Source organism: Callospermophilus lateralis, chromosome 1 (assembly GCF_048772815.1).
Source record: "Callospermophilus lateralis isolate mCalLat2 chromosome 1, mCalLat2.hap1, whole genome shotgun sequence".
NCBI classification, from domain to species: domain Eukaryota; kingdom Metazoa; phylum Chordata; class Mammalia; order Rodentia; family Sciuridae; genus Callospermophilus; species Callospermophilus lateralis.
The window spans coordinates 89804582-89818215 of record NC_135305.1 but is presented as its reverse complement, the minus strand read 5'-3'; the positions used below and the strand labels follow the sequence as shown (position 1 = coordinate 89818215).

Here is a 13634-nt window from a genome sequence, read left to right as displayed (position 1 = left end):
TGTCTCTATCAAAACTTGGCTGAGGCCACTCTCCTAAGACAAAGGATAAGACATGCTGGAGCAGCTCCTTCCCGTGTGCATTCCAAACACTGTCTGTGGGAATGAAGGACAGGGAGCAAAGATGATTCCTGACCTCATATCAGAAGGCACAGAACCTGCCCAGGAAGGCAAGTGGTCAGTGTGTGACACAGGCACCATCACTGTTAAAGTAGATTCACCACCCAGGGCACCTGGACCTAAGCAGAATACTTACATGGTATGTGGTGAAGTGAGAGGTAGTGTAGTGTGGAGGTGAGGTAAGAGAAGGGCCAGGGCCCAGCCGTACCTTCAGCCCTTACTCACTTGTGTACCTGGGCCTGGTTTCTTCCTGTTGAGCAGTGAAACCACCCCACCCCTCCATGGAAGGCTGTGAGAACTTAGCAGTGCACTATGTACAACCCTGGAGCCCAGCCCTTCCCTTCCCGGGAACACAACCAAAATCAGAATGAAGGAGCCATTGCTCAATTTTTTTTTTTTTAAAGAAAGAGAGAGAGAATTTTTTAAATATTTATTTTTAATTTTTGGTGGACACAACATCTTTATTTATTTATGTGATGCTGAGGATCGAATCCAGCAACCCGCGCATGCCAGGTGAGCGCGCTACCGCTTGAGCCACATCCCTAGCCTCCATTGCTCAAATTTAAAAACTTTACTGACTGAAATAAATTCACGCTGCTGTTTGTGTGCCCACATTTCAAAGACAACCTAAAACATGACTGTCTCCTAAATGAGAAGGCAAGAGGTGATGAGCTTCAAGGCTTTGCATTACCCTTGCTCCCTGACGGATCCTATGGTTGTGGGCTGTGGGTGGGGTATCTGAGTCGATTCTATATCAATAAAGCAACAGTCTTCTCAGAACAACCAAATTCGTATTTGAGAGATTTCATAATTTTTGAATCTGGTTGACAAATAACATTTGTCTCATTACCAACCCCCAAGCTTGGCTGTGAAAAGAAATGTCAGAGGAGTCCAGGGTCCCACCCTCAGAGGTTCTGATGGAATTGGTCTGAGATGCAGCTGGGCACCAAGCTTCTCTTTCCCTTCACTTTTTCCAGGTGATTCTAATGTGCAGCCTAGAGAACTATGCTCTAGCTTAGCAAAGACCCCTTAGACATTTAAGAATGTGGCTCAAGAGGCTGAGACAGGAGGACAGAGAGTTCAAAGCCAGTCTCAGCAATAGCGAAGCACTAAGGAACTCATTGAGACCCTGTCTCTAAATAAAATACAAAATAGGGCTGGGGATGTGGCTCAGTGGCTGAGCACCCCTGAGTACAATCCACAGTATCCAAAAAAAAACCAAAAAAACAGATTTTGGAAAGAATCACTTTAATGCTTTACAGAAATCTAGTATGAAAAGGAAGCTGACTAAAGACATTCTAAGATATAAGGAAGATTAGAAGTAGTAGACACTGGCTGTCCTTGTCACTGGAGGTGAGAAAAGACTGAATTCTAAAAAGAGCTCCGCTCTACCACATGGAGGGGAAAGAGCCTAGCTCATTTCTGCACAGTATCCCACCATGGTGCCTTCTCATTTCACAGGAAGGTCCCAAGAACAGTGGACCCTCTAGAGAGTAACCTTTCAAAGCAAAGGGTAGTAGCTGTATCATCACCAATAAGGAAGAGTGCTCAGAGAAGACCCAAAATGCAGAACACCTGTTGGAAACACTTGGCTAGCAACTTAAGAGATCAGAAAAACTCTCTCACCTCAAAATCCCCAGGCTTATAGGAAAGGGCAAGGAAAGATGCAACAGGCCTTTGCAATCCTGTTCAGAAAACTAAGAGGAAACATTCCCAGCCACTAGAAAAGGAAGATCCTTGCTCTCCGTTAGCCAGTGTCCTCTCATTTGTGTCCTCTCAAAAAGACAGTGGGTCCAACTTGTTGAACCACACTGAAAACTTAGACCAGCAAAACCCTGAGCTAAACTCACTAGGGACACAGCTCTCAGTTTTCAGAAAACATCTGGTCACCTCATCACCGGGTGAGCACTGGCCAACGTATTGCAATATGAAGCAGTAAAAAGACATTTCTGGAAACAAGTGAAAGCCACAGCCTTTCTTTCCAAAATAAGCGTTACCTGTGGCCCTGTGGAGTGGAAAGCAGGCCTCTGAGAATCCACATGCCAAGACCTACAGCACGTTGTGTTCACACTGGGCACACGGAGGAGGCCAATCAGAGATTTCTATGCAAAAGAGCTTGCTTGCTCTTTTACACTGGGCACAGGGAGGAGGCCAACTAGAGATTTCTATGCAAAAGAGCTTGCTTGCTCTTTTAAGTCCATCAGGTACACAGATGTAAAGTGAGGAAAATCCCAGTTGGGTAGGGGGTGGGGATCATGCATACTTGAGAGAAGACAGATTTCAATACTCCTGCACTGCACCAGAGAGCTTTCCAGCCTTCCACTTCCTGAGAACATTACCTGGACAAGTCGGGCAGCAGGCTCCCAGATGCTCCAAAGGGTTTCTACAGTGAACAACACAGCGTACTTCAGACTGTGTAATGACACCTTCCTGCAAAACAGAATGTCCCGAATCAGTCAGCCCAGAAGTCCTACCGAGGAGCTACTATTGTAGAAAAATAATCAAGGAAGGTGTTATGGTTTGGAACTGGAATATCCAAGCTCAGCTTAGACAATGCAGCCATATGCAGAGGTGAAAAGATCAGATTTGTGAGGGTTCTAACCTTGTGAGTAGATTAGTTCATCGTATGGATGGTAATTGTGAGCACATGAGGCATGGTTGGTAATGGTAAGCACTGGACGTTTACCTTGGGGACTGTATCTGTCCCCAGCCCCTTCCTATCCCTATCTCTGCTTCCTAACTGCCATGAGTTAAGCAGCTTTCCTCCACCATGCCTTTGCACCGTGATGTTCTGCTTCACCTCAGGCTTAGAGCAATAGAGTCAGCTGACCATGGACTGAAACCTCTGAAACCATAAGCCCAAAATTAAATTTTCTTACTCTATGTTGTTCTTTTCAGGTATTATGTCACAGCAATGAAAAACTGACGAAGAAGGAAAAGAATTGGAGAGGTACAAGATGAGGGTGAGTGTGAGGCCTAGAGATAGATACATGGCACACATGGGGTAAGAGCCATTCACCCTGACCTACTCTGTGGACCTCAGAGTGCAAATCCTGTCTCCTGTTCTTTTTCCTGTTCTTGCACTTTTTCTTTGGCCCTGCCTGCTTTCTTTGAAGTCTAGATTTTAAGGCCTTCTTGCCATCAGTCTGTACCTGACAGTCTGGCTGCTCACTCACAATTGTTTTCAGTACTGGCTGTATTTTCTATCATTGTTATTACACTTCAAGCCATTAACTGTGAGGAACAGAGTATACGCGTAACACCCAGGCTGGTATTCAGAGAGCCAAATAAATTCTGAATACCCTTCTAGAAATAACAAGGCTGGTTTTGCAATCTTAAAAATGTGACTTGGTATCACACAGAGTCTGGGGTTGGGTTTTTCTCTCATATCAAATGAAGAGATTCGACAAAACAGTTTCTAAGTTTGTATTTAAGTAAGTCTAAACAGAGACTTCAAGTTTTAGTCATGAAATCAAGTGTGTCATTTGGAAACTGATCTTGAGATTCTACTATCATCTTAATGTCAATTGAAATATTTTTAAAATTAATTCTCAGAGTCCATCTTTGAAGAGTTTCCTCTGTATTCTCTACCCATTTTGTACAGGAATTTGTGATTTTTTGGTATTTATTTGTTTTATTTTGTTTTGAAGGGAGGATAGCACGGGCTGAAGACAGATGTAACCACGTGACAACTAAGCCACTTTCTTCATTAGGTATGCCACCATTTAGTACCAATCCAACAAGGATCGTTTTACACTAAATGTCTTCATATTATGTCAGGAATAAGATTTCTAGGACCAGGTGGATTTATTGTAGTTTGTAACACATTTGGAGATAGGAACAATTCTCAAAATACCAGCAATAGATAAGATTCTTTTTTTAAAAAAATCCATGTCTTGGTTATCTCACTGAAGCAATGCAAAAATGCTATGATCCAGTCAGGTGTGGTGGCTCAGACCTGTAATCCCAGCAGCTCAGGAGACTGAGACAGGAGGATTGTGAATTCAAAGCTACACTCAGAAATGAAGGCAATAAGCAACTCAGTGAGACCCTTTCTCTAAATAAAATACAAAATAGGAAGGGAGTGTGGCTCAGTGGACAAGTGTTCCTGAGTTCAATCCTGGTACTAAAAAAAAAAAAAAAAAAAAAAAGGAAGAAGAAAGCTATGATCCAAAGTCAAATTTCCTTCAATGTCTGCAATTCTGATGGAGGCTTCAAGTTAGTTTCCAGCATCTCTGATGTTCAGGTTGTCCTCTTCTAGTAGGAAACTAAGAATTCATCAGAGGACATAAGAAAGGAGGCAAAATTCAACTCAGACACTAAGGAAATCCTTGAACTCACTGTTGTCTGGACTCTAATTGTAGCCCCACACATAGGCATCTACCGGGAGCATTTTTAATGACAGTCTCAATTATTGCTTCTAACCACCAATGAGAGAGTTCTAGTTATAGAGGGTATAAGTGAGGTGCAGAGAGGTTAAGTAACTAGTTATGTGAACAGCAGAGCCTGTATTTCACTTACTGTCCTACACTGTGTCCTCTGTAACGGATTTTGTGCCCTCAGAAGAGCGTTCAGATAGAGTTTGCAATTGTGTCTGTTCTTTGAAGAAAAAAGAAGACTAGCCTGAGAAGTGAAGATCATTTCCTGCAACCTTTGATGAGGTCTCAATCCCTAAAGACTGGAAGCAAGAGGTGGCAGAGTGGGAAGGTTCCAGCTGAGCAAAGGAACAGCTCTATGTAGCTTCCTTCACAGGATCCTGCATCGTTTTTGCTTATTGAATGAAATGACATCACACTAGCCAGCAGGGCTTAGGTAAAGTTTTAAAACAGGAGGATGAAAGACAAATTTGATCTTCAGCAGGTAACATCCCCTTTCTGCATGCCACTGTGCAGTTCAGTGTTTCCTGACTTCCCATAATAACTTGATTTTCCTGCATCAATTGTCTGTAGCCTGCTGAGTGACTAGTAACCAGACATGATAGGCAACTGAAGGTTTAATGTTCACAACTGATAATGGCCTGTAATCTGTTCTTCAGGCAACAAAATATTCCCTCCCTCCATTTAATTTAAACAAGGTCTTCATTCAAAGGCAGAAAAATCTTGAGATACAAGCAACTTCAGGATCTACATGACCTGGGATGGTTGTACACAAATGTTATACTAGACTGCCAAGTTATCCTGCTTAACCAACATTTCAACCAAGGCTTCCAGAACACCCTGCCAAAGAGTGAAAATTACATTGATCAAAAAGCAAGGCGGAGGTGAAGTGGTGCAAGTTTGTAAGCAATGTCAGCTTTTGGTGTTAATAAAACTCTTTGCTCTTATCTCTGTATCATGAGGCTGGATGAATTTATAAACTAGTGTAAAAATTCAACAAATATCTATTGACATAATTAATTTATCATTCGCAGCTGTCTTATCTTCTGCTTATTTCACAAATGACTATATAAATAAGATGTATAAATAACTGAAGGTCTTTTGAATGAACATGCTTGCTGTGGGCATTTAATAAGAACATGTTAATATAAAATTCATATTTTATAAACTAAATGTCAATATGCGTGAGATAAGATCAGAGAGAAATATCTCTTGTGGTGCTCACCTTTTAATGCAAATGCATTTCCTGAGATTATGAAATGGGATTTGGGATACAATGACTTAATAGCACCTTCGCCACAGAAAATTTCTAAGTTATATTAAAAGTAAATGAGCATTGTTTTTTTATCAGAGTATTTCTTTAAAGATAAGAAAAGCAGTTTGAAATTTTAGTTCTATGATTCCCTTTTGGTTCATCTTTCTGTGTTTAATACCTGTGAGGATTAGAGCCATGTGGAATTACTATTCTTTTTGGAATTCAGCAAGCATCAGCCACAGTGGGCTCTTTGGTTGCCGAAAAAAAGTGGCTCTTGGGTTTGTCAGGTTGAAATCGTCGAGGTTTCAGTGTACCAGTTGCTTCTATTTAATACAGTTTATGGGTTGGCTCTGGCTCAAAATCTTTCTAAATCAAAGAAGGAAAACCTATCCCATCTAACAATACCTCTTTTCTGCTAAGAGGAATTCATGTTTTGCTTAAAGATAATTTCAGAGGAAGACATGAATTTTCCCCAAGAATGTATGCATCTTCCTGCAGTTTTTCCAGGCACTGTTTAGCAAGGGTGGACAATTCTGTTGTGTATTTTCTGAAAAAAAAAAAAAAAAAAAAGTCCTATACGATGTCCCTCCTGTACCTGTCTTCTTATGGTGAATGTCACAGTAAAATACATACAAGGATACAGTTGATTTTTCATTTGTTTATCTTTTTTGTTTTTCATTTGAGGGTTTTATTCTGGGTGGTCTGGAAGGGGGAGCTAAGGAGGACCCTGTGGAGTCCTCACTGGTGAGTAAAAAAAAAAAAAAAAAAAGCTGGACATTACCTGGCACTGGTGCAGGACACAGGGCTCAGCTGGGCTCTGCCATTTGAAGGAGCTGTTGTAGGTATTTCCTTCATAGGTGCAACCTAGGTGGGAAACACAGAAAGAAAAAGAAAGGCCAAAAATGAACATGTGTTTCCTTTATCTTTGGAGCAAAAGAAGTTATATCTAATTACAACAAGACTAATAATCCCAGGGACCATCAGCTCCCTGGCTATTTTTTCCCAGGACACAGCTAAGCCTTCTAAGTACCTACTTGGCATCCACTTAGGTTAATTCTCTGACTACTAAATCCACTAACTCATGGACTGTGTTTTCAAATGAAACATCACAGATCGATGAACTCTCTTGGCCAAAATGTGTGATTTTATTATGCTTAACAAAGTTCTCATACTTTATTACTTCTCATAATACCAGAGCTAAAAGCAGCACTTTGAAAAAGGTGATCTTACATGAGAGCAAAGGAACTCAAAATTGCTGAAGATCAAGAAAGAAGTTTCAAATGTGGCAGGGACTTAAAGCAGAAAACTAAAATAGAGAGATTGATTACAAAATTCTATACATAAGAACTACTGTTTTCACTGGATAAAACCTTCCAAGGCTTACCTCCTAGCTCTCAGAGCGATGGTTCCCTGGTTCAATTTTATTTTACTCTTAGGTAATAAATTAGATTAAACCTATCTGAAACTGCCAATGTATGGATTACTATATGTTAACTCACTGGCCAAAATAAAAGTCATACTTATTCGTTGGCAAAAAAAAAAAAAAAAAAGTCAAAGACCAGAGAGGCTCCAAAGAGGGAACAATTCATTTAATTGAGATTCCTCAAATAAATAATGGCATAAAGTCAAAGAAATAATGGTGTAAAGAACAAGCCTCAATCTTGATTTAGTTTGTACAAGCAACTTCCACACTGAGGGTTATACTTCCTGGGAAGGTGCAATTGGCTATGCCAACAGTCACTGTACTCTCAGGAGCCCACCAGGCTTAGAATGTTTAACCCAAAAAGTATAGAAAAGAACACATAGAGGGGATAATACAGAAATCAAAGGGACTGCCTCTCTGTTGCAATGACTTCTGGCTACCTAATCAACCTCAATTCTTGTCTGTTTATCTTGTTCACGAAAAGAGGAAAGACTCACTTTCTTCCATGAGTCCTTTTAGATACAGCTGTGGTCAAAAAACTTAATGCATAGAAGCAGAATAATAAAGGACTTAGGAAATTTTCAGTAGATGTTTTCATAAACTCAGAACCATGATCTAAATTCCCAAAGAATTATGAATGACTGAACAGAGCTCGGTAATACTCTTCTCTCTAGTTCCTACAAATCAAATTACTAAAGTACACAGCTGATTGGAAACATATTAGGGAAATGCTTTTGCTATATATTTTTTAATTTCCTTTTCATGAAGTGTTATGGAGATAAAGTATTCAACCACAGGAAACTTTAGCACACTACAAATTCTTACGCCAAACCAAGGATGAATACAGTAAATTTTCAACAATGAAAACCAATATAAAACAATTGGGGCTAGCATAAATCTTAGCAAACAAGCACACTTACAATCGACGTGCCATGTGCATGTCTGACCCACTAACACAGACTCACTCAGATAATAAATAACTTGTTCCGAGAGATGGAGGCGGGGAAATCAGAGAACCAAATCTAATTCATGTTAAGTCCAAGTTCATATGAAACGCCTGCCAAGTCTGCCAGTAGAGTTTCCGAATATGCTATATATTTTCATCATCTGGATTAAAAAACTTAAAGAAAGGGTGATTTTTTTTTTTTCTGCTTATAGGGCAGGCAAAGATCTCGCCTTTTTTACTCAGAAGGAAGTGTTGTACAAAACCCATGCATCCCAGGGAGGAAGTGCAGGCCAAAAGATCGTTCTTAACCGATGCCAGGTCATGTGCAAAGGGCGCCAAGAGCAGCACAGGGGCCTCTGGATTATTCCATTCTAAATGGAATAAAGGAATCTAAAGGGATTGGAACAAGTGGTCCACAGTACAGGGAACCCAACAGTGTTTTCTGCTTCAAATAACCGTCCATCCGAAGCATCGTTCCTCCCACCACATTCTAACACATGAAGAAAACTGGGCAACAATATTGGAAAATCAGACCAAGGTCAGACTGTGAAGTGCTTCATTGCTTTACTGCCCTTGTTCATCCGTCAATCTATCAAACCTGAATCAGAGTAACAGACTTCCCCCAGTGATGGATGACTCTGAATTACTAAAGAGACTCAAAAACATCTGGGAAAATCTCCACAGCAAGGGTAATCCACACCTTTTCCTTCCTCCCCTACCCTCACTAGCATTAGCTAGTTATGGAGACTGCGGTACATCAGGGATCAGAGGAGCTTTCATAGGTAAGGATTCTCAGAAATAAGATAATTAAAGAAAGGTTATTACCACTCTTAGGGCTCATGTTCAAAGATAAGCATGTTATCTTAGTGAAAGACACTAAGGTGCACTATATGAAGACGTAAGTAATCCAATAAAAACTTAAATATACTCCAGAAGTAAATCACCTCTTATTTTCTATAAGGTAAATTTCTTTATGATAAATTCTATTTGTCACCAACTTTATGTTGCTAACAGGGTACACACAAAAAACCTTGCCCTCCTTTTTTGTTTAAGCCTCAGAGGCAAAATACACTAACTCTCTTTTTGGCCAGAATAGAAAGAGGGGCAAAGAAAAATTTCCACCATATATCCAGGCAGAGTTTTCATACTGCCTCTCATGAAAGACAAGTTTTGTTTTTGTTTTTCCAATCCAACGCAGACTGATACTTTGAAAAATATAATAAAGATGACTTACTAGAATAATTGAATTTAAAAGACTATACAAAATGATGTAAGCCCATTTTTTATTATTACATGTAATAGTTATAGAATCCTCTGTCACTGAGCCACATCCCCAGCCCTTTTTATTTTTTATTTTGAGACAGCGTCTCACTAAGTTGCTTAGGGCCTTGTTAAGTTTGTGAGGTTGGTTTCCAACTATTGAGTATCCCACCTCAGCCTCCTGCCTCAGCCTCCCAAACCACTGGGATTACAGGTGCACTCCACCATAACCTTTTTCTTTAAATGATATTTACATAAACTTTCTACAAGAAAATTTGTAAACACCCATTCATTTTCCTCTGGTATCAAAGAACTTTTGAGATTCCACAAGTTTCAATAAAACCATCAGTACTACAGAAGGAAGAAGTGGCTATTTTCTGATAAAATCACACTATATTTAAACCAGTAGTTTGAAACCAAGGGAGATTTTGCCTCCCACCCCTTCTCCCTCCCAGAGACTTTTGGCAATGTTAGAGGACATTTTTGGTTGTCACAACTAGAGGATTAGGGATATTCCAGGCATCCAGTGGGGTAGAAGCCTGGGATGCTACTAAACAGCTGACAAGGCACAACAAAGAATTAACCAGTCCAAAATATCAATTGTGCCAAGATTAGGAAATACTGTCTTAAACCATCATGCAGAGTTAATAATCTTCATTTATGTCTAAAAAATAAAATAAAATAAATGAGTGCAGACTAGTAATACTTTGCTTTTATATGCATTTGGGCTCTTTTTAGATTAAATATTTTCAGAGTGAAGAAGAACTTCATGGTATTTTTTAGCAGACACGCTCTTGTAGAGAAGCTCTGCCTAGTCAACCAGTCATCTCCGAAAACACATGGCGATGGAAACAGGAAGAAGACAAATTAATTGAATCCACAGTTAAACAATAAAACTCATTTTTCCTATTAGTTGCAACCTTTTGCAGTGGCCACATTATCCCAAGGGAGAGAGAATACCACACATTTTCATCATTCTGTTGTTAAAATAACTGTTGAAAATCATCACGACCATAAAAAATGGCACTGGCCTTTGAACAAGTCTTAAATGTGCCTGGTTTTGCCCTTCTAGTCTAAATCCTGTCACTGCTCATGCTAACCTGAGCCTGAGAGCAAAGAACTGCAAGTTATCATCACCGGTAGCTTACCCAAAGCCCCTCACAGTGTGTCCCCAATCTACATTTGGAGTCCTTTCCCCCATCCCTAGAACACCATCATGGTTCCTGGGGTTGCTTTCTCAATGAACCTGCTTCTGAATGCATGTTCAAGTTCTCAACCTGGCTACCGTGGGATGGCCATCCACCATCCCCATGAAACTTATCCTCTCAGGCTGCAGTTCTCTTCCGAAGTGCGTGATCAAAGGACACTGGGTCTTTATCTTATAGGACCTCTCTCACACCTTTCTTCTTCAACCCCCCTCACACATTTTAAAAACTCTCTTCCAATTCTTTCCATTCCCTCCATTCTGGCCTCAGCTAAGCTGCGGGTTATTTCTCGTTACAACAGCTCACTGAATTTTTTCCTGGTGTGGTAAAGACGGTATCTTCCAAGTCATCCTCCCCAATAGTTGCCAGCATGTGCCTTTTCAAGTCCAGATTTTATAATGTCATTTGCTGACTCGAACTCTATCAATGATGGATGGTGCTCAGCCTGGCTGAGATGTAGACTATGTACCTACCCTCCAATCCTTCTCCTGACCAATTGGATCAGAATCTCTAGAAATAGGAAGTGGGAAAAGGAATCTAATGTACAGCTGGGATTGAAAACCACTGACCTTTACTTTAAAATTAAAACTTGTTGGTATATCCAGTCACATCTTGGCATCCATAACGGATTGGTTCCAGGACCCCAGAGAATAGCAAAATCCACAGACACTCCCTTCAGAAAACATGGTGTATATTTGCCTGTAACCTGCACACACCCTCTCACATACTTTAAATCATCTCTGGCTTTCTTAAAATATCTAATATGATGTGACTACTATATAAATAGTTGTTATACTTAATTGCTTGGGGAATAATGACAGGAAAAAAAGTCTATACATGTTCAGTACAGATGCAATTTTTTAAAGATATTTTCAATTTGCAGATGGTTGAATTCACATGAACAGAACCCAAAGACATGGATGGCCTATTATACAGCTCCCAGGTCTGGCCTTAACTCACCTCTTCTCACAAACTCAAACTCTCTCCACTGCCTATAATCTGCACTTAGGATTTCACCAAATATGGTCAGAAGATCTCATTATACGACTTTGTATAATCTTGTCCCTTCTTGAAAAAAAACAGATCTCATCCATTCCTTCCATCTCCTCTCCCCCACCCCACCCCCACCCCACCCCGAATAGAGACACAGAGGTCATCCAGGCTCTCAGCTGCCTAATTCATCCTTCAAGACTTGGCTCAAGGTCATAACCTCTAGGAAATCATGCTTTAAATTTCCCTGACCAGTCATACTTCCGTGCACTTTCTCCATGCACAATATGAATTTCCAGGTCCCTTGCAGTACTTTGGATGTAACAGGCACTTACTAAATGTTTAATTTCACTGGGAGTAAATAGCAAGCACCAACACACATTCCTGCAAACTGTAGAAATAGAACACAGAGAAGACAGCATTCTCTGAATGCCCTCTCATCTTCTCCTCTTGGGCACATAGGCCCAAATCACCTTCATCTCCAGAAAAGTAAAACATCCTTGGAAAAATTCAGACAAGCTAATTTTCAATAGGGTGACTTTTCTTCCCCAAATCCACTTTGGTTCCCCAAACCACTACTTTCTACTTCTCTTTTGTTGTTGTTATTGTTGTTTGTTTTTAATTTGTTTTGTATTGATTAGCACTCAGTCATCTTTACTTAAATTAAACCAAACTTGACATTTCTGAAATCAGTTCATGACATATGACATAGGGAATGAGAACAAACAGGCCTGCCATTCTTCCAAGCTTCCGGGTCCCCTGATGGGGTACCCCCACCCCTGGACTTGGTCAATAAACCCCAAATTCCCCAAGTCCAATACAATTTTTTTAATGAACCACTTTTCAGACACTGTTCTCCAAAAACATATGGAAGTACAATCAGAAGGGATAAACATAAAATCTGACTAGCCATTTGAGGGCTTAAATTGTGTCCTTAAGAGTTCATTTAAAACAGGCTTTTATTACTCTTTAAGGCTGTACCTACCATGAATCCTGCAGGCAATTTTGCTTATTTTGGGCTAATGGGAATTTTATAGCCAAACCATTTCCTCAATCCCAAGAGAAGAAATCAGGCTCATGAACTGAGTTCTTAAAAGAGTAGTGTGTGCCCCTCACCACACATTCTTTTCATTGCTTTTCTTGTTCTGTATTCTAATTAGGAATTCAATGTACAATTAAAATGAAAATTAATCAACAATAGAATAAAAATGGAAAAAAGGCAATTTTACTTAATTTTTGATGATTTTTTAATACCTAAAACCCAAATACCTGGAAATAGCCCATGAGCATAGTGCAAATCCAGCTCACTTCACCAGGACAAAGGGACACAAAACCGCCACATGACCTGCATGTATTTCTGATCTGTATATTTCTTAGAGACAGCGAAGTGATGAAATAGTGCCTTATGATCTTGTAACTTCATAGTATCAATATAATATGTTCAATATCTGGCATTGATATAAGATAATAGATTCTGTGAATCACAAATGAATTTGGCTTCTATTGAACAAAATATGCTTTGGAACTTTTAAATATGATTAATATAATGAAATAAAACTGCAAGAGAGAAAAATACTTGCAACTTTTTTTCTTTATACAAAACAGTCACCCATCATTCTTGCACTTGATCTGTTCTGACCATAAATAATTCTAAACATGGGAGTCCTTCTTCCTTCCACTGGGCAGAATCACCCTGCTGCGGCCAAGCCACCCTCAGCAGCCCCTTGTCAGGGAGCCAGCACCCACTGCTTCCTGAGAGGCAAGGGAGAAGGAACCAGGTGGAGCTGGAACTAAAGCAAAGATAAAGAGAACCAGTAACACAACCATGAGTGACTGTCCTGTCAAGCCCCCAGACTGACCTTCTAATGTGGGGACAGGAAAATGTCACCACAGGCTATTCCCAAAGATGAGTTCCAAAAATTGTTTTTGAAAAACATTATGTGAAAAAAAAAAATCTCCAATGGGCAAAATGGGAAAGAAGAGAGAAAATTAAAATCCTTGCCTATTGTTACAGGTGGGGCATTGTACTTGAGGTTTTTGCCTAGGGTTCAATTTTATTCTC

General features: G+C 40.0%; 1 protein-coding gene across 2 annotated transcripts in view; it reads right to left on the bottom strand.

Annotated features, from left to right (window-relative positions):
* Bmper (BMP binding endothelial regulator) overlaps positions 1 to 13634 on the bottom strand; it is a 235002-nt gene that overhangs the window by 172756 nt on the left and 48612 nt on the right. For both annotated transcript variants that reach the window (XM_076863824.2, XM_076863834.2), the window contains exons 4-5: positions 6530 to 6612; positions 2457 to 2547 (exon numbers count right to left, since the gene is read on the bottom strand). In XM_076863824.2, the coding sequence (XP_076719939.2) occupies positions 2457 to 2547; positions 6530 to 6612 (174 nt within the window). The remainder of the gene's footprint in view (positions 1 to 2456; positions 2548 to 6529; positions 6613 to 13634) is intronic.